This window comes from Thamnophis elegans, chromosome Z (genome assembly GCF_009769535.1).
Source record: "Thamnophis elegans isolate rThaEle1 chromosome Z, rThaEle1.pri, whole genome shotgun sequence".
Taxonomy (NCBI): Eukaryota; Metazoa; Chordata; class Lepidosauria; order Squamata; family Colubridae; genus Thamnophis; species Thamnophis elegans.
The window spans coordinates 2,975,068-2,996,904 of NC_045558.1; the positions used below are offsets into that span (position 1 = coordinate 2,975,068).

The 21,837-nt window shown below is 44.0% G+C and overlaps 1 protein-coding gene across 2 annotated transcripts; it reads right to left on the bottom strand.

Moving 5' to 3' along the window:
• Nucleotides 1–485: 485 nt before the first annotated feature.
• Nucleotides 486–15,132, bottom strand: LOC116522254 (D-threo-3-hydroxyaspartate dehydratase-like). Of its 2 annotated transcripts, none has more exons than XM_032237056.1 (9): nt 15,041–15,132; nt 13,351–13,394; nt 11,619–11,770; nt 11,010–11,290; nt 10,492–10,669; nt 6,389–6,510; nt 4,099–4,288; nt 1,773–1,878; nt 486–1,382 (listed from the first exon to the last, which is right to left on the bottom strand). In XM_032237056.1, exons 3-9 carry the CDS (start codon nt 11,765–11,767, stop codon nt 1,293–1,295), a joined length of 1,116 nt encoding a protein of 371 aa, XP_032092947.1. In that variant the 5' UTR covers nt 11,768–11,770; nt 13,351–13,394; nt 15,041–15,132; the 3' UTR covers nt 486–1,292. The 2 variants fall into 2 exon arrangements, with proteins under 2 accessions (XP_032092947.1, XP_032092948.1); XM_032237057.1 differs by having other exon boundaries at nt 13,347–13,394.
• Nucleotides 15,133–21,837: the final 6,705 nt, after the last annotated feature.

Here is a 21,837-nt window from a genome sequence, read left to right on the forward strand (position 1 = left end):
AAAGAGGGGAGGACTTCCACTCCCAGAATCCCCCATCCAGCTATGCTTTAAGAGGGGAGGACTTCCACTCCCAGAATCCCCCACCCAGCATACTTTAAGAGGGGAGGACTTCCACTCCCAGAATCCCCCATCCAGCATGCTTTAAGAGGGGAGGACTTCCACTCCCAGAATCCCCCATCCAGAATGCTTTAAGAGGGGAGGACTCCCACTCCCAGAATCCCTCAGTCGGCATCCATTAAGAAGAATGGACTTCTGGGAATCGAAACTATTCCGAGGCTTAGAATTGTCCTTAGTCTTCAGTTTTGGGGGCAGAATCTGAATTTTGGGGTCACACAGCAGGCAAAAAAGGGGGGGGATCCTTGGGGGGGGTATCAAATTGCAAGAGAGTGGGCGTGGCCACTATTTGCAACGCCTCTTTGGAACGTTTCACCTTCCCACTAGGGAAGACTGCCTTAATTTCCAATTTGGAGGGTGTCTCTATGTGACACCCCCTGGAACACGAATGCCAGTTAGGTGGTTCCGAAAACTGCAAAGATTTAAACTAGGTTTCGAGCGTGTGGGATCAGGCCTGAGTCCATCTATCCAGCCTACACCTCAAGGGGAGGGGGGGGACTACTCTACCCCTAATCCTCTGCCTGGTGCGAAAAGAGCTCCTCTCTCCTCCCTCAAGGGCTTTGCACACTTACAACCATTCGTTTAGCGACTGTTCACAACATCACTGACCATTTTCCACACAACCGTCGCAAACCATTGGGAACAGGTTCATATTTATGACGGCCTGAGTTTCCCAAGGGAGGGTAGGGGGGTCGCGTGATCCCCTTTTGCGACCTTCTGACAAGCAAAGCCAACGGAGAAGCCAGATTCACTTCGTGACCGTGTGACTAACTTAACGACCGCAGGGGTTCGCTTAACAACGGGGGTGGCAGGAAACGTCGTAAAACGGGGCGGAACTCAGTTAACAAGGGTCTCATTTAGCAACGGATGTATGTCAAGGACAACCAGTACTTTTTTTGGGGGGTGGGGGGGAGGAAATCTCTCTTTTTACAAACAGAATTGTTTCACTGACTTAAGTTGGTCATGTCTTTACAAGCCACCATTCGTGGCTTGATAGGAATTGGATGGTTCAGCAACCAGGGGGCTCCTGGCTTGACCTTAACTGCAACTGGACTTTACCTACAAGTAAGTTGACAATTCAGATCTTGCGAAGTTGTAAACTGGACATTCCCTTGTTCAAACGATTTGTGGGACCCTCAAATGATTGTACAAGCCAGGATCTTCTTCATCTTGTCTTTTCACCAGCCTCGCACCGGCTTCCACGTCTCCACCACACGGCCCCCGCGGTGGACGAAGAAGACGGGGTGCATCGCGGCCGTGGCACACGCCTGGGCAGAGCGGGGGGGTGGTGGCCCCCATGTTGCAAAGAGGAAGGGAGAGAAACAAGACAATGAGAAACACAATTAGCTGCAAACGCATTTCCCAGGGTCAAACAAAACCCCCAAAACGGCCCAGCAGATGCATTCACACAACCTGGGGGGGGAAAAGTTCCTGCTTGGGGTTAACCTGGGTTAGGGTTGTTTTGTGGCTGAATGTCATGGGAATGCTGCCAGGTTGGTTAATTTAGGGTGCTGGGCATTGTTCAAAGTGGGGGGAAAAAACGGAAGATTCAGAATCCAGGCTAAATGGATTGTGTGAATGCGACTCCGGGAGCGTTTAGATCAGCAGCAAGCAGGCAAGGAGGGGGCAGCCCGTTTCTAGGTCCAAGCCGGACTCACGTGGTAAGGGATCAGAGCCAGAAGGCTGCCCAGGGGGAACTTGGCAAAATCCAGTATCCCGGTCATGGGTTCGATTTTTCCGTGTTCCTGAGTCATTGCCACCAATCTGCAAAAGAAGATCGGGAGCTGTTTTTCCTTCGGGATACGACCTCCGTTCTGCCAATGTCTTCTTCTGAGGACTTGCCCTTTCATAGAGTCCTAGGGTTGGAGGGGATCTTAGAGGTCATCTAGTCTGACCCCCTGCCCAAGGCGGGAGACCCTACACAGGTAGTGCTCGACTTATAAACGGTTCATTTAGTGGTTGTCTGAAGTTAGGAACATTTTTCACACTTAACGACCATTGCAGTACACGCAACCCTGCGGACGCTTGGCAGTTGATTCGTATTTACGACGGTTGCAGTGTCCCGGGGTCATGTGATCACATTTTATGACCTTCTGACCAACAAAGTCACGGGGAAGCCAGATTCACTTAGCAACTGTGGCACAAAGAGTCATAAAATGGGGCAAACCTCATTTAACAAATGTTTCACTTAGCAACGGAAATTTGGGGCTCAACTGTGGGGGCAGGGGCTGAAGGCCAGAGGTGGGAAGACGGGGGCTTCCTGGTGGTGGCCCAGCTGCACCGAAGCCCCTTTGCTTTCAGGAAGGAACTGAAGGGGTCCCCGCTCAATCCCAGTGACCCCTGGCCCTCAAGGTTATTATCTTATAGAGTGATTTTTTTTAAATAAAAAAGTATTATTATTATTATGCATGCTATATGGATTGGGGCCGCTTATAAATACTTGTTGAGATAGATAGACAGACAGACAGACAGACGGACGGATGAAAGATCATTGCTATATAATAAATGAAAAATAAAAAAATTAGGTAAATGATAGATAAATAGATCTAGATAGAATAATAGAATAAATAGATAGATAAACATAAATAGATTTAGATATGATGGATGGATGGATGGATGGATGGATGGATGGATGGATGGATGGATGGATGGATGGATGGGTGGAGATAGATAATAGATAATAGATAGATAGATAGATAGATAGATAGATAGATAGATAGATAGATAGATAGATAGATAGGATAGGATAGGATAGGATAGGATAGGATAGGATAGGATAGGATAGGATAGGATAAATAGATAGATAGGATAAATATAGCTAGACAGGATAGATAGCAAGATAGAGATAAATAGATAGATAGATAGATAGATAGATAGATAGATAGATGATAGATAGATAGATAGATAGATAGATAGATAGGATAAATAGATAGATAGGATAAATATAGCTAGACAGGAGAGATAGCAAGATAGAGATAAATAGATGGATAGATAGATAGATAGATAGATAGATAGATAGATAGATAGATAGATAGGATAGGATAGGATAAATAGATAGATAGATAGATAGATAGATAGATAGATAGGATAGGATAAATAGATAGATAGGATGATAGATAGATAGATAGATAGATAGATAGATAGATAGATAGATAGATAGATAGATAGGATAAATAGATAGATAGGATAAATATAGCTAGATAGGATAGATAGCAAGATAGAGATAGATAGATAGATAGATAGATAGATAGATAGATAGATAGATAGATAGATAGATAGATAGATAGGATAAATAGATAGATAGATGATAGATAGGCCAATAAATTTAGATTGATGGATGGATGGATGGATGGACGGACAGATGGACGGACAGGCAGAGAGATAGATAGATAATAGACAAAAGATAGAAATGATAGAAAATATGTAGCAGATAACTGAATACAGGTATTCCTCGACTCACAGCTGCTCTCTTAGGGGCACTGAAAAAGTGACTTGACCATTTTTCACATTTACGACCATTGCAGTATTTCCCTGTGGTCACGTGATCAAAATCCAGTCGCTTGGCAACTGGTTCATATTTACGACGGTCGCAGTGCCCCCGGGGTCCCTCTTGAGACCGCCTGATGACCAAAGTCCATGGGGAAGCCAGACTCACCTAACAACTTAAGTTGTTAAATACTTAACAATCGTGTGACTAATTGCAGGGATTCACTTAACAACTGTGGCAAGAAAGGTCATTGAGACGGAACTGAACTCATTAACAACCGTCTGGCTTAGCGACAAAACCTTTGAACTCAGTTGTGGTCATATGTCGAGGACCACCTGTGGACAGGTAGACAGGCAGAGAGAGAGGGAGAGAGATCTGGGAGAGGGAGGCGTAAAGAGACCGATGGACAGATATCTTGATAGGATGATCGCTTCCAGTGGGAAGCAGGGAGGGATGGAAAGGAAGGATCAGGTGTCTGGGAATTATAGCTCCGTTACTTGAGGTCTGGGTGGCCGTCCACCAGGGCAAAGCCGGTGGGCAGCTGACCCAGGCTGTGCAGGCTCAACCCTGTCCATCCGCAGTCCACCAGTAACTGGTTGCGGTGTGGGTAGTGACCAATCACTCGTGTCCAGACTCGCACGGCCACGTCCTCAAGCTGGCAGGAGCCAATCATCGTCTGCTGGAGATCTAGAAGGGAAGGAAATCCATGGAGCCACTCGTGGTCTTCCCCCCCCCCCCACCGGCCTACTTTGCAGGGTAGGAAGGGGTGTCGGAGGGGTAGGAAGGTCTTCAACTCCCAGAATCCCCCAGCCTAATGGGTGGACTTCAACTCCCAAAATTCCCCAGCTTAATGGGTGGACTTCAACTCCCAGAATCCCCCAGCCAAATGGTGGCTGGGGAATTCTGGGAATTGAATTCCACCCATCTTCAAGTTGCTAAGGTGTGAAACATGGACACTCATTCATAAAAGAAGAGGAAAGGGAGTGAGAAGCAGGAAGACCTGGGTTCAAATCATCCCACTGGCCCTTGAACCCAGCGCTCAATGGATGAATTTGGACCAGCCCTCCTTCTCGCTTATATGAGACTACCTGGCTAGGGTGTTGTTTGGGGAATAAATGTACATTATTTCTTGCTCTCAAGGGGATGAAAAAATCTGTTATTTTACATCTCAATATTTTACACATAAATGTATTTTATGTGCATGTGAATGTATTTTGAAGGTAAATGCATTTAAATATATTTAAGTGGGAATGTAATTTACATAGGGTATTTTCCATTTGTATATTATTTTATATAGTTATATTCTATCTATTCATCTTTGCCTCTATGTATCTATATAATTTTATATAATTTTTGATGTCTATATCTATCTATCTGTCTGTCATCTGTCTGTCTGTCTACCTACCTATCCCTCCCCCTCTCCCCTCTCTCTCCACATCCCTCCCTTCATCCCTTTATCTATCTACCGGTATCTCTCTCTCTCTCTCTCCCTCTCTCTCTTCATATCCATACATCCTACTCACCATCCATATCTATCTACGTACCTATTATCTATCTATCTATCTATCTATCTATCTATCTATCTATCTATCTATCTATCTATCTATCTATCTATCTATCTATCTATCTATCACCTCTCTCTCTCTCTTTCTCCATGCATTATCTACAGTCCGTACACCTATAATTTTATATATTTCCTAGTTTACACTGTATGAAAGAGGTTAGAGTAGAGATGAGCTCTGAAGCTCCCAAACAGCCATTTTGGCTGCCCATCCCTAATGAAAACCAGCAGGATCTTCGCTGTCATCCCCCCCACCCCCTGCCCGCCGTCCTCCCTCGGTTTTTCCTGGCGCTCCCTTCCTCCTCCCTGGTCCCTCTCTGGCGGAAGGCCTGAGGCAGGGGAGCCCACACATGGGAGGCGTTAGGCTGAACACCTGCATTTGCTTAGCCTGGAAATGAGAGAGCTGGTCTGGACTGGCGGTGAAGGCACCCGGCTAGAAAGTGGGGGACGGGGAGTTCTAGTCCCGCCTTAGGCATGAAAGCCCTCAGTTCCCCCCCCCTTTTCTCTCTCAGCTCAGCCCACCTCACAGGGTGGTTGTTGGGTGGAAGTGAGGAGGAGGAGGAAGGAGTGTTAAGAGATGTTTGCCACCTTGATTTTTAAAAATAATAAATAATAATAAAGGGATAAAAAACAAAAAAATATATAAAATATAAATATAAAATAATAAAAAATGAAAACATAAAATAAATAAAAAATAAAACAAAGCAGAATATAAAAATAGAATAAAACTAATAAATAAAATAAATAATAAAATAGTTAAAAATTAATAAAATGAAAATAAATAAGTAAAATATAAGCAAATTACATAAAATATAAAATAAAATAAAGCAAAATAATAAAATAAAGCAAAATAATAAAATAAAGCAAAATAATAAAATAAAGCAAAATAATGAAATAAAGCAAAATAATGAAATAATAAAGCAAAATAATAAAATAAAGCAAAATAATGAAATAATAAAGCAAAATAATAAAATAAAGCAAAATAATAAAATAAAGTAAAATAATAAAATAAAGCAAAATAATAAAATAAAGCAAAATAATAAAATAAAGCAAAATAATAAAATAAAGCAAAACAATAAAACAAAATATTAAAAATATGACACAAAAATTTAAAAGAAAATTAAATTATAGAACAATGCCAAGCCTGCACGAGGTGTTAAAGAGAGGACATCCAGATGGTCCCACGGCAGAGGGGAAGATCGGTCATTTCGAGGGGCATCACTGACCGTAAAAAATATAATTTCCTGGGTGGACTTCGCTGAGCTGGCCCATGGCGGGCACCGGGTGGCTGCAGGAGGGCGTGGAGCCAATGCTGGATTTCGGACAGGGCACCCCGGCTTCCCGGAGCCTGTGGGAGGGAATCAAAATGGTCCTTCCTGAATCACAGACGCCCATTTAACAACCATTCAAAGCTATATCGACTTTATCAGTTCCTATCATCAGTCCTCGACTTACGACTGTTCGTTTAGCGAAGGTCCCAAGCTGCAGATTTGACCCGGAGGGAGCCTGGAAACATGTGACAGAGATTCTCAGATGCGGATAACCTGGTTGTGTTTTGATTGTGGGAATGTGGATCGATTGAGAGAAGTGATGTGAGGAACGAATGGTGGCTGCAGAGAGAGACTTTTCCTTCCTTGTTTCCTTCCTTCCCTTTCTTCTCCCTCCTTCCTTCTCTTCCGCCTATTTCCACCACCCCTTCCTTCTTTCTCTCCTCCACTTCTTTCTTCTTCCTTCCTTAATTCTTCCCTCTCTTCCTTCCTCACTTTCTTTCTTTCCTCCTCTCTCCTTCCTTCTGGCATTCCTCCTTCTCTCCTCCTTCTATCTTTCTCTCCTCCTCTCCTCCTTTCTCTTTTCTCCCTCCCCTTCCCTCTCCCCTTTCTTTCCTTTCTCCACTCTCCTTCCTTCTGCCATTCCTCTCCTCCTTTCTTTCTTTCCTCCTTTCTTTCTTTCCTCCTTTCCCTCCCCCTTTCCTTCCTTCCTCCTCTTTCCTTCCTATGCCATTCCTCCTTCTCTCCTCCTTTCCTTCTTTCTCTTTCCTCCCTCACTTCCTTCCCTCCTTTCTCTCCTTCCTCCTTCCTCCTGCCATTCCTCCTTATCTCCTCCTTCCATCTTTTTCTCCTTTCCTTCTTTCTCTTTCCTCCCTCACTTCCCTCTGTCCTTTCTCTCCTTCCTCCTGCCATTCCTTCTCTCCTCCTTTCTTTCTTTCTCTTTCCTCCCTCACTTCCCTCCCTCCTTTCTCTCCTTCCTCCTTCCTTCTGCCATTCCGCCTTCTCTCCTCCTTCTATCTTTCCCATCTCCTTTCCTCCTTCCTCTTTCCTCCCTCCCTCCCCCCTTTCTCTCCTTCCTCCTCTCTCCTTCCTTCTGCCATTCCTCCTTCTCTCCTCCTTCTATCTTTCCCTCCTCCTTTCCTCCTTTCTCTTTCCTCCCTCCCTCCCTTTCCGGATCACAGGCTCGATTGGAAGACCTCAAGGCATCCAAACAGGACATCTTCTTCTTCTCTCCTTTTTTTTTTTTGGGGGGGGGGGAAGCTGAGAAAAGCCCCCCCCTCTCTTTTGATGGGGCTGCCCCTTTGGATTCATTGCCAGGATCTGCAAAACTTTCCTTTCCCGTTCCCCTTTGAACCCCAGCTCTAAAGCCTCTTTTTCTCTATAGGGTTCAAATCCCACCCTCCCAGCCCAGTGGGAGGAGGAGGAGGGGGACCCTGGAAAGGTGGGGGAGGGGGGTGACAAACGCCACTAAAGGCCACCTGGACATTGCCGGACCTTTCAAGAGGGGCAACTTCAAAGGGGCCCCAACTCACCTGAATTCCTGGGAAGGACTTGGGGAGGGGATGGGCTGGGAGGGAGGGGGGGGGGAGTATATGGAAAAATCCTGCAAATAAACATCTTGTGCCCCCCCCTTCCCCCCCCCAATTTGGTTCAAACATTTACACCATGTAATAAACAAGGATTAGCTTTTACAGCCTTTTAACCGGAATTGGGCATCTGAACAGATCTTTGCAAAGGGTGTTTAGATGGCCAGGCCTGGTTAGGAGGGGGGGGGGATTTTTTTGCGGGGGGGGGGAGGTTGTCAAGAGACAGGCATTTTCCCCAAAACAAGAGATACAGGTGGTCCTTGACTTACAACAGTCCATTTAGTGACCATTCAAAGTTGGCGACGGCACTGAAAAATGCGCCGAGGACCATGTTCCACACTTAACGACCGTTGCAACATTCCCTGTGTGTGTGTGTGTGTGTGTGTGTGTGTGTCACACAATCCACACACAGAGGCATGGCAGCTGACTCCTATCTATAACGGTCGCAGCGTCCCTTCTGACCAGTCAAAGGGGGAAGCCAGATTCACTTAACGACCATATTAAGAGCTTAACAACAGTGGCGAGAAAGATCATTTCATGTGGCCAAGCCAAACTCACTTAACGAAGGTCTTGCTTTGCAACAAGGTTTTGGGCTCCATTGTTGATTATTAATTGGGAAGTGGCTGTAATGCAGGAACAAAAAAAAAATGGGGGGGGGGGAAATGTTGCAGCCCAAAGACACACAAGAGGGGATGAGATGAAAACTGGTCACGAGTTATAATCCTGAAGTGAGTTCTAGTTTTGTCTTAAACAGGAAATCCAGCTGGGTGACTTTGGGCCAGTCGCCAGGAGACGGTGACTCCTAGTCCCACTTTAGGCATGAAAGCCAGCTGGGTGACTTTTGGGAAGATCCTCTCTCTGTGCCCAACACACCTCACAGGGTTGTTGTGGGGGGAAATAGGAGGAGGAAGGTGTGCTTGTCATCTTATTTGTACAATAATAAACCAGTGTTTAAATTAATTAATTAATTAATTAAACCAGTGGTTTGGCTCTGCAACCCAACAAGACAGACACGGACTTCAGAGGAGAATCAGAACTGTAGAAAAGAACAATGGCTACCAACCTGCCTTCCGTTGAGGACCTGGATATTGCATGAGTCAAAAAGAGGGTTGTGAAAATATCTACAGACCCCTCACATCCTGGACATAAATTGTTTTAACTCCTGCCCTCAAAACGACACTATAGAGCACTGCACACCAGAACAACTAAACACAAGGGCAGTTTTTCCCCAAACGCCATCGCTCTGCTAAACAAATAATTCCCTCCCCACTGCCAAACCATTCACTAAGGCTGCATTACTATTAGTCTTCACATCCTCCCTATCACCCATTTCCTCCTGCTTATGACTACAACATGTTGCTTGTATCTTTACAATTTATATTGTTTTATTTGTTTCCTAGTATGATTTGGGTGCTTATTAGAAACCTATGACTATCAGTAAGTGTTGTATCTTATGATTCTCCATGAATATATTTTATTTTTCTTTATGTACACTGATATGCCTCAAAGACTAATTCCTTGTGTGTCCAATCTCACTTGGCCAATAAAGAATCCTATCCTATCCTAACCTATTCTGTACTCTCCTCTAATCTAATCTAATCTAATCTAATCTAATCTAATCTAATCTAATCTAATCTAATCTAATCTATTCTCTATTTATTCCAATCTCTATTCCATTCCATTCTATATTCTATTCCTATTCTATTCTATTTTACTCGATTCTATTCTATTCTATTCCATTCCATTCTATATTTTATTCCTATTCCTATTCCTATTCCTATTCTATTCTATTCTATTTTACTCGATTCTATTCTACTCCATTCCATTCTATATTCTATTCCTATTCTATTCTAATCCTTTACTCTATTCTATTCTATTCTATTCCATTCCATTCTATATTTTATTCCTATTCCTATTCTATTCTATTCTATTCCATTAAATTCTATATTTTATTCCTATTCCTATTCCATTCTATTCTATTTTACTCGATTCTATTCTATTCTATCCCATTCCATATTCTATTCCTATTCTATTCTAATCTTTTACTCTATTCTATTCTATTCCATTCTATATTTTATTCCTATTCCTATTCTATTCTATTTTACTCTATTCTATTCCATTCCATTCTATATTCTATTCCTATTCTATTCTAATCTTTTACTCTATTCTATTCTATTCAACTTCATTCTATATTTTATTCCTATTCCTATTCCTATTCCTATCCCTATCCCTATTCTATTCCATATTCTATTCCTATTCTATTCTAATCTTTTACTCTATTCTATTCTATTCTATTCTATTCCACTCCATTCTATATTCTATTCCTATTCCTATTCCTATCCTATCCTACCCTATCCTATCCTATTCCACTCCATTCTATTACTATTCTATTCTATTCTATTTTACTCTATTCCATTCCATTCTCTATTCCGTTCCCTTCCCTTCCAAGAAACAAATAAACAAATAAACACTTACTGCTCCATAAACTTGAGGACAAGCTCGGTGGTTTTTTGGGCAACCGACTGGATTTCCGACAGGCCGTGGCACCCGTACGAGTTCCCACAATGGGCGTAGACGCCCACCAGCTCCGTGGCCCCCTCAGAGACGGCCTTGGCCAGCTTCACGGCTGCGGGGTCCGAGGTTTTCACGCCAGCTGCAAGGAAGCAGAGAAAGGGGCCAAATTCCCGACCGCTCAGGTACTCCTCGGCTTACGGCCACCCCTGAGCCCAAAACGTCCATTGCAAAGCGAGGCAGTCTTCGAGTGAGTTTTGTGCCCCATTTTGCGACCTTTCTGGCTGTTGTTGTTAAGTGAGTGACACGGTTATTAAGTGAACCCGGCTTCCTCGTTGACTCTGCTTGACAGAAGGTCACGGAAGGTTGCAAAAATGGGTCAAAAACAGCTCGATTAGCAACTGCCTCACTTGGCGGCAAAAGCCCTGTTGCGGTCGTAAGTCGAGGACTGCCTGTACGGGCAGCCGCGGGAGGGCGGGTACCTCGTCCGTTCTCGCAGTCGATCTTCAGCCAGACTTTCCAGGGCTGCCCAGTACGCAGAGGCCTCCCCTTCAGCCGCTCCAGGGCCTCTGCGCTGTCCACTATCACCTGGAAGGCCTCCAGCTTCTCCGCCAAGGAGGCGGAAGCGTCCACCTTGTCGAAGGGCAGCGGGTAGGCGTACAGGATGTCGTCGAAGCCCCCGTCCGCAAAGTGCCGGGCTTCAGCCAGCGTGGAGACCACGATTCCCCTCAGGGAGCCCCCCGTCATGAGGCGCCCAGCTTCCCTGCGAGGGACACAAAGAAAGGATGAGTGGGGGGGGGGGAGCGCCCGGCGCCCTCTGAGCTGGGTTTCCCCCCCCCCTTGCGGACGTCTCACGACCCACCTAGGGAACATCATCAGTGCTAGAAAGGAGGAGGAAGAGGAGGTGGGTCTGAGCTTGGCGTTTATTCTTGCAGACGTTTCATGACCCAACTAGGTAACGTCGTCAGTGCTAGGAGGGAGGGATGTTTGCAGGGAGGAAGAGGAGGGAGAGGGCTGTTCATGTCGCCAGGGAAGATCCCCCTGCGAGCGAGCCAAGCTGCGCGTGGCGGGGTGAGAGGCCTCCCACTCACAGGGTCTTGTGGGTCTTCATGTGGGGCCTGAGGGCCACCCCCAGGGCCCGGCAACGCTCCCGCATCCGCTCCGCGTTCCTCGTGGCTACGTCGAGATCCACCGTGAAGGCCGGAGTGGGCAGCTCCTCCACGCGCCGCCCTTCCCACATGCTCTGCGAGGGGAACACGGATGGAAGTCAGGATGTGCCGGGTTCAAGGAGCTGCCGAAAGGGACCGAGGAGCGAATCCCACCATCACAGAGATGGAAGGTGGCTCTAGAGGTCATCTAGTCCAGCGGTCGTCCCCCCCCAAAACCTTCTGGCTTGGCGGATGAGCGGACCGGGGAGGGGGAAGAAATGGGATGATTCTGTGCAATGGCGGAGTGTGTGTGTCCCACCCTCCTGCGTGAGGCACCATTTGTGCAAATAGCACACACTCAGCTTGCACAAAGAGTTATGAACATCTGGCACTTGCCCACTCCTTGTGTGTCCCCCCCCCCCCCCGGGTTCAAATGGGCCACAGGATTGGGGGGGCCCTACTCTAATCCACCCGCATTTTCATCCCCCAAAAGGGTTTTTGGGGACCCTGGGAAATTTCTATGGGGCCCAAGTAAAATAAAATTGTTAGTGGGGGTTGTGTTGTGTGGTGACACATACCCAAACAAGCAAAGTGCCTTTTAGGTAATCCTCGTCTTACAACCACTCATTCAGTGACGGTTTGAAATCAGATCAGCCCTGAAAAAAAGGGACCTCCACCATTTTCCACCGTTAAAAGGGCCCTATGGTCACCAGTCCTCGCAATTACGACCACTGAACCATCCCTGCAGTCACACAATCAGAATTTGTGCACTTGGAAACGGCACATTTTTACGACGGTTGCCGCATCCCCGGGTCACGTGATCGCCACTTGTGACCTTCCCTGCTGGCTTTCGACATGCCATCAATGGGGAAGCTGGATTCACTTAACAACCGATTCACTGAATGACAGCAATGATCGTGAAATCGAGCATGATGCACTTAACAATTTCCTTGTTTAGGACGTCATAAATCGAGGTCTGCGTGTATACTGCAAATGCCATTGTGATTAGCAGAAAAAGCACCAGGTACTGTCCGTTGCCCAGCTTCGGTCCTGGGTCCTCGACTTACGCCCGCAATTGAGCTCAAAATTTCCAACTGCTGAGACAGTTGTAAAGTGAGTTTTGCCCCATTCTACAACCTTCCTTGCCACATTGTTAAGTGAACCCCCATGGTTGTTAAGTGAGTCACATGGTTGTTAAGCGCATCTGGCTTCCCCACCGACTCGGCTTGCCACAAGGTCGCATCATATGACCGCAGGACAAAGCAACCGTCATAACTGTTGGCAACCGCGTGACTGCTGACGTGCGTCCATGCGGAGGCCGCAATGGCCGTAACCGGGAATCAAACCAGTCACAATTCCTTTCTTCTGCACCGTTGTTGTAACTTTGAACGGTCACTTTAACAGTCATAAAACGAGGACTATGCTTGTATTTTAAATGAGGCAGTGAAAATGTAAAACTAGCAGGTTTTTTTTTTTAAATCACAGCTTAAGGATCCTTATTTTATTCATTTATTCCCATGCTATTTTAATGTGTTATTCATGCTGCTTTGTTTCCATAACATTTCACAACCTTCCTGCGAGGGAGGACCAAATGTCAGCATTCCAGCTGAGACTAGAAGACCTCCAAGGTCCCTTCCAACTCTGCTATTGTATTATTGTATTATTGTATACCTACAGCCACAGGTGATGAGGTTTCTGAAGATATCACCAGACCAATATCTGCGGAGTAAAACATTGATGGATTGGTTAGATTTATATCCCACAGTGATGTCTATTCCTTTATTATTCCCCCCCCCCCCTTGTAAACCACCTTGCGATGTCGGCCAGTTTAAGAGGGATCCAAAGCTTCTTTGACTGAGAGACCCTGCCCCCCCCCTGCTGCTAGCCCCATAGTTTTTACCCATTGCAATGCACAAATACGCAAAAAAGACCACTCTCAACTCGGCACAAGTTCTCCTCCCTAGCAGGGACTTATCCGCGGTAGCCCCAAATCTTTAACGAAGGAGAAAGAACCGCAGATGGTGCAGTGGTTAGAGTGGAGTACCGCAGGGCTACTTCTGCTGATTGCCAGCTGCCTGCAATTTGGCAGTTCGAATCTCACCAGGCTCAAGGTTGACTCAGCCTTCCGTCCTTCCGAGGTGGGTAAAATGAGGACCCGGATTGTTGGGGACAAATATGCTGACTCTGTAAACCGCTTAGAGAGGGCTATAAAAGCACTGTGAAGGGGTATATAAATCTAAGGGATACTGTCCTCTCTCCCTCCCTTCCATGGTGCGCAGTAGATTGAAGCAGTATTTAAGTGATAAGTGATAAGTGCTATTGCTATTTTCCTCCCTCTTTTCCTTCCTTCCTTCCTTCCTTCCTTCCTTCCTTCCTTCCCCTTTCCCTTTCCCCTTCCTTCCTTCCTTCCTTCCTTTCCTTTCCTTTCTTTTCCTTCCCTATCACCCTTGGTACACAGTAGTTAGAATGCAGTATTGCAGGCTAACTCTGCCGACTGCCAATAGTTCGAGTCTCACCAGGCTCAAGGCTGACTCAGCCTTCCGTCCTTCCGAGGTGGGTAAAATGGGGACTCAGATTGTTGGGGGGCAAATATGCTGACTCTGTAAACCGCTTAGAAAGCACCATGAAGGGGTATATAAGTCTAAGGGCTAATTGCTATTATTGAAGTCCATAAGTTTAAACCAGGGTTTTTGTTTTTTGTTTTAGTCTGGGCCACTTTAAGATGGGTGGACTTCAACTCCCAGAATTCCTCTTGATTAAATTACACACTTCAGCCCCACAATTCTCCAACAAGTGGATTTTCACTTCCCAGAATCCCCCAGCAAGCAAACGTGGACTTCAAATCCCAGAATTCCCCAGCCAACATGTATGGAAACCCCCCCCTCTCTCTCACACACACACACACAGAAACCTTTGCGGGCTGTGGAATTCTGGGAGTTGAAGTCCATCTGTTGAAACAAAATGGATGACATTGGGGGAAAAAAAGGCTGTTTTTCCAAAGATTTCCCCCCCCACTTCCCACGGTTTCTATTGTATTATATTATAGTACATATATAATAAATATTACATATTACACATAGAATATGCATATAGATGTATGTATTGTACTATATACAATATATATTATATTATATATAATTATAATAATATTATAAATAAGGAAATGGAGATGCAAATATATATAAATGCATCATTATTATATTTCCAAAGCTGATTTCTAATTTGTCAGCTTTGGGGCGCCCGGTTGCAGACCGGGCATTCCGCAAACTCCTTGCAAATTTCTTACAGACTCGCAATCCCCTCCAGAGTTAAAGCAACGTTTGGAGGCGTCCCAGCGAAAGACGCCAAGTTTGCACCCTCCATACCTCTCGGGACGCTTGGAGAAGAAGGGTGCAGCAGCGAGGGGGTCACTTCGTACCGGCCCTTCGGACTTGGGCAAAGTCCAGCTGGGAGTGTGTGTGTGGGGGTGGTGGTGGTGGTCACATGAGCAAGTGGGCAGGTTCGCTCCTTTTGCAACACTCAAGGACTGCAAGTTCCAGGGTGCTCAGCCGACCAGCGCGAGGCGTTCTGGGTGTTGAAGTTTATTGCATGAGAAAGTTGTAGGCTGGAGAGAGCCGGTCGAAGCAGCTCTGACGTCGGAATCCTTTGCAAGATGGAATAAAAGATTGCATATCATCATATCTATCTATCCATCTCATATCCATCTATCTATATATCTTCTGCCTGTCTTTTTGACTGTCTCTTTCTCCCAACATGTCTGTCTGTCTGTCTGTCTATCAATCTATCTATCTATCTATCTATCTATCTATCTATCTATCTATCTATCTATCTATCTATCTATCTATCTATCTATCTATCTATCTATCTATCTATCTTCTATCATCTATCTATCTATCTATCCATCCATTCTCACTCTCTCATCTGTCTGTCTGTCTGTCTCTCTCTCTATCATCCATCCATTCTCACTCTCTCATCTGTCTCTATCTATCTATCTATCTATCTATCTATCTATCTATCTATCTATCTATCTATCTATCTATCTATCATCTATCTATCTATCTATCCATCCATTCTCACTCTCTCATCTGTCTGTCTGTCTGTCTGTCTCTCTCTCTATCATCCATCCATTCTCACTCTCTCATCTGTCTCTGTCTGTCTATCTATCTATCTATCTATCTATCTATCTATCTATCTATCTATCTATCTATCTATCTATCTATCATCTATCTATCTATCTATCCATCCATTCTCACTCTCTCATCTGTCTGTCTGTCTGTCTGTCTCTCTCTCTATCATCCATCCATTCTCACTCTCTCATCTGTCTCTGTCTGTCTATCTATCTATCTATCTATCTATCTATCTATCTATCTATCTATCTATCTATCTATCATCTATCTATCTATCTATCATCTATCTATCCATCCATCCATTCTCACTCTCTCATCTGTCTGTCTGTCTGTCTGTCTCTCTCTCTATCATCCATCCATTCTCACTCTCTCATCTGTCTCTGTCTGTCTGTCTGTCTGTCTATCTATCTATCTATCTATCTATCTATCTATCTATCATCCATCCATTCTCACTCTCTCATCTGTCTCTGTCTGTCTATCTATCTATCTATCATCTATCTATTTATCTATCTATCATCCATCCATTCTCACTCTCTCATCTGTCTGTCTGTCTGTCTCTCTCTATCATCTCTCTCTCTCTCTCAATCTATCATCCATCCATTCTCATTCTCTCATCTACCTGTCTGTCTGTCTGTCTGTCTGCCTCTCTCTCTCTCTCTCTCTCTCTCTCTCTCTCATCATCCTCATTCTCTCATCTACCTATCTTTCTGTCTGTCTGTCTGTCTATCTGTCTATCTGCACAACTATAATTGTAGCAGAATTATAAATAAGGAAAAATGGATGCAAGTATAAATATGGATGTATGTATAATTATTATAATAATTATAATAAAAATAATGTATATTATATAACAGATGCAGATATATATATATGTAAAAATATATAATTGTAATAAAAATCATAGATATATACTGTATAATAAGAGAAGGATAAAATTATATAATCAATGTATGCACAATGTAAACACACACACACACACACACACACACACACACATACATACAACCCCCGGTATGCCCAAATATGGGAGGAAGATCACTACTTCCATTCTCTGTCCTTCAGCTCGTCACAAGAGACCATCCAGGCAGAAACCCAATATTTTTACTGTTGCCTTTTTGTTACATTTGTTGTATTTGTGCTGATAAATACCCTTACTGGGTATAAATAGATACCTTTCACCCTGGCTTGGCTGATAAGGAGTTGAACTCTGTGGCTTAGTGGTTAAATCCCAGTAAGGGTATGGCTAGCTGATGAGAGCTAAATAGCTTGAAATAGATCTATACTAGTCTCCCTTTATTTATTTATCAACACAAATACAATATATATATATTAGTGTCACAACCCCTGGTAAGCCCCAATTATGGGAGGAAGCTAACTGATTAGGAGGAGACCTGTGGCTTGATGGCTAAGACGTTTGCCTAAGATGCAATACAGCACAGGTTCGAATCCCAGTAAGGGTGTGGCTAGCTGATGAGAGCTAAATAGTGCTCTATTGCCTCTCAGGCAGATGTGTTCACCATTGAGCTACAAGGCTCAACTCCTTATCAGCCAGCCAGGGTGAGAGGTATATATTTAAAGTCACAACCCCTGGTATGCCCAAATATGGGAGGAAGGTCACACTTCCACTCTCTGTCTTCGGCTTGTCACAAGAGACCATCCAGACAGAAACCCAATATTTTTTTATAAGGAGTCGAGCCTTGTAGCTCAATGGTTAACACATCTGCCTGAGAGGCAATAGAGCACAGGTTCGATTCCCAATATAGGGTATGGCTAGCTGATGAGAGCTAAATAGCTTGAAATAGATCTATACTAGTCTCCCTTTATTTATTTATCAGCATAAATATAACAAATGTAGCAAAAAGGCAACAGTAAAAAAATATTGGGTTTCTGTCTGGTCTCTTGTGACGAGCCGAAGACAGAGAGTGGAAGTGTGACCTTCCTCCCATATTTGGGCATACCAGGGGTTGTGACTTTAAATATATAAATATATGTATGTATGTATGTATGTATGTATGTATGTGTGTATATATATATATATATATATATATATATATATATATATATATATTGCTTATAATGCATACATACATACATACATACATATATATATATATATATATGTATGTATGTATGTATGTATGTATGTATGCATTATAATAATTGTAATAAAAATAGAGGTAATATGTGTATGAACACACACAGATTATTTGCAGAGGTTGTAAATGTAAACGTATAAAAATATTGTAGAAAAAAAAGGAAAAACGCACTCGGACATGAAAGAATTAATTTGCGGGCCGGGGAGAAGCATTTCAAGGTTTTGTTTTCCCCGCCCGCCCGCTCTATTTTCTCGTCTCACCGGGACTGAAGAACCACAAAGCTATTCTGAAGGGAAGGGAGGGCAATGTGCGCTTGCGCGTTGCTGATCGATGCCTCGTTGGCTCTAACACGCTCTCCGATTCCACCCATGGTGCGTTATGTTTGCCAACAGCGCCACCTGCCGATGGGCAAAGCTGTTTTAGCGGCCGATGCGCGGTGAGTTGCGTGGGAAAAGGGCGTTTTTGACCCGCTTTTTAGCGGGTTTGATGCACTCGAGCTGTTTTTGCGTCGGCCTCCGATGGAGGGGAGGCGGAGAGTCCCCAAGCACCATAGGATGAGGGGCAGGGAGCCCAAACTACAACTGGTTTGGAGTTGCAAAAGTTTTGAGTTTCCTCTCCGTTTGCAAAGGCTTAAAAAGCTGGCAAGCCTATTGGTTAGAGCGAAAGAGCTTAGACGGTGCACCGAACCGCTTTCTCTGATTTTTCCTCCATACAACCCTGCTAGGAAGGCACGAGAGAGGGGCACACCCCCCCCCCCCGAAAATAACATATGATACTCATAAAAGTCTGATCCTCGCATTTACGACCAGTTCTCACCTGACAGCCATTGCAGTGTCCCCAGTCACATGATCAAAATTCATTTATCTTGGCAACCAGCATGTATTTATGATTATTACAACGTCCTGGGCTTAGTGACCAGGTGATTCACTTAATAACCATGGGAATTTGCTTAACCATCACAACAAAATTGTAAAATCAGGTCTACTTAGCAACCTAGTAGTAACAGAAATTTAGGTTTTAATTACGTTGAGAACTACCTTGACTTAACAACCAGAGTTGAGCCCAAAATTTCATCTGTTAAGTGAGTTTCCCCACACTTTACGACCTACCTTGCCACAGTTGTTAAGTGAATCACTGCAGTTAATATACAATTATTAAGTGAATCTTGTCAGAAGGTCGCAAAAGTGGATCACGTGACCCCAGAACACTGCAACAGTCATAAATACGAGTCAGTTCCCAAGCATCTGAATTATTATGGTCCTGTCACTACAGGGATGGTGTAAAGTTTGCAAAATAGTCCCATTTTGGAAAAAAAATCCCATTTTTTCAGTGCCATTGTAACTTTGGTCACTAAATAAACTGTTGTAAGTTGAGGACTACCTGTATGTTATGTGCTTATTATTTATTTATATTCTGTACTTCTTAATCATCATCTCTCCCTGAGCAGTGTACAACATAATAGAAAAAAAAAATTAACATCAAAATGACTTGCCTTGGGTGGAATGCCCTGATTTCATAATTTTCTTGGCTTTTGTGTTTATACTCCTAACTGGAACTACAACCAAAATATCACATACACAAAACAGCCAACAAACTACACGAGATTGATTTTTTTTTAGCTGTTTATTTAAACTCGGGTGAACAAGAATATCCTCCATCAGCGAGGCAAAAACCAGTAAAATTCAAGACAAGCAGTCCCATTCAAGTTTAAGGCATATTTTTTTACTTTTTCTAAATTTAAAAATTCAGATTGTGCTTTTTAAATTTCTGGAAGAAGAAGACTCAAGGCAGTGCAGTCTAAGTGGATTTGTCCTGTCTTCTCTGGCCTTTTAAAGCCAAACACCGTTTTTCCACATCGCAGAGAGCGCCAGCGGACATCCAGCAGTGTCCGAGAAAAAGTTGCAATGCTTTCCTTACTCACCGGTACCTCAATTTGCAAGGGGAGTTTTTAAATGCCCTGTGGGTAGCTGAGGATCTGCGACTCTTTTATAATTCATTTATTGCAAAATACAGATTTTCCCCCTGGCCAGCCAACGGCCGTACTTAAACCAAGAAGACTGGGCTGGTACAATGATTGAGATTGGAAGATGGATCTTGGTCCCCTTTGGACTGGGACAAAATGGAAGTTTTAGGGGTGTCAGGGGACAAAACGGCACCCCCTGTCCCTGTGTCCATCCTTAATGTTTCTCAACCTTGGACTCTTTGAAGATGGGTGGACTTCAATTCCCAGAATCCCCCAGCCAGCTGGGGAACTCTGGGAATTGAAGTCCACCCATCTTCAAAGAGTCCAAAGTTGAGAAACATTGCCTTAGAGCATTTTTCGCAATCCAGTTTTGCTTACAAATCCAAAATAATGTTGAATTCCAGGGCGTGCTTCTGTCTCTTTAATCTTAAAAACACTTACTTTTCTTCTTCTTTTTTTTTTTTTTAAAAGTCTTTTTTTCAACATTAGGAGGCTGCGGAGAATCATTAAAACCTCTTTCTTTTCTCTGTCTTCATTTCCCACGGATCAAAAATAATGGCGTACTACCCCCATATAGATTGTATAAAAATGCATGTTCATCACCCCCCGAACAAACTTTTTTTTTTCCAAATCCCCCCCAAACGTTCAGCCTGGGGTCTGCAACCTAAACCTCGCCCCAAATAAATCCATCTGACTCAGAATTCTCTCAAACAGAAGCAGCACAACAATCTTAGGAATTTCAGAACCACAGACAAAGTTGTAAAATCAGGTCCAATATATATATATATATAAAAGGAGGTGACAAAAGTTTTGGAACGCTGATATTGCACTTGGTGGAAATTGGTCTCTGTTCCAGAATTATTATTATTATTATTATGTTCTTTCAAAGAGAGAAGGCCTGGAATGGATAAGAGATTAGGGGGGGGAAAGGATTTAACAATGGTTTCAACCTTGTAGACAATTGTGGAGCGATTGAGGATCTTGTTTCTGGGTTTTGGGACACACACTAGCTGGGGATGATTGGATTTGTAGTCTCCTAGAGAATGCTTACCTGGGGAATGAAAAGGCAAAGCAAGAGAGGTGGAAGGAATATGATAAAACATTCATAGTCTGGACTCAGTTTCCTTCTATGTAAGAGCCGCAGATGTGTTAGTGGGGCAGAAAAGGTTTAAAACCACCATCTTAAAACTTCTATCCAACTGTTTCTCAACCTTGGGGAAATGAAAATGGGTGGCCTTCAACTCCCAGAATCCCCCAGCTAGTATGCTTTAATATAGGTGGACTTCAACACCCAGAATTCCCAACCAGTATGTTTTAAGGAGGGGGGGGCTTCAAATCCCAGAATCCCCCAGCTAGCATGCTTTAAGAATTGTGGGAGCAGTTCACACTTCTTCAAGTTGCCAAGGTTGAGAAATATTGTTCTGACGCATCACATTTGGAGTGCAGTAACATCTAAAAAAAAAATATCTGAGCCAGCTTCTGGAAATTTGCAAATTCTTCATCCGCAAATGAACAGAAGGAAAGCTGCCCTCTTCTCCATCATCCCCACAGGAGGGATGAACCAACCAACGAACAGTAGAATAATTAAAGAGAAGATAAAAATCGCAAGAAGCTGAATTATGAAAGCGTGGAATTGCTTTCTAGGGGTAACTGAAGATAGAAGATCTTCAGGGGTGGCACCTGGAGGATGAAGTATGTTCTCCCTTAGGAAGAAGACAATGTAACCCAGGGAGGAAAGCCAGGTGAGGATGGAGACAAGACGGGTCTCTGTTCTTCGCCAGGACATTCAACCGTCGACGTGCTTCGTACAGCCGTGGAAGTGGGACACAAGAGAGATAACCCAGACACGGGTAGATGAAGGACCACCTTCCTTTAGGTGAACAGGTGTGCAGGTGTGAAGCGAGAGGCGTTCTCCTTCAGGGGCACAGTTTTCTTCAACCATGTGAGATGGAATGACCTCCCCAAAGAAGGCTGGC

Bases quoted from the DNA above. Each gene is read 5' to 3' on its own strand.
- LOC116522254 (XM_032237056.1), bottom strand. From the start codon at position 11,767: ATGTGGGAAGGGCGGCGCGTGGAGGAGCTGCCCACTCCGGCCTTCACG. The intron at 10,670-11,009 runs GTACCCGCCCTC...GCTTCCTTGCAG, and splicing joins CGACTGCGAGAACGGACGAG to CTGGCGTGAAAACCTCGGAC. The intron at 1,383-1,772 runs GTGAGTCCGGCT...CGCTCTGCCCAG, and splicing joins TGGCTCTGATCCCTTACCAC to GCGTGTGCCACGGCCGCGAT.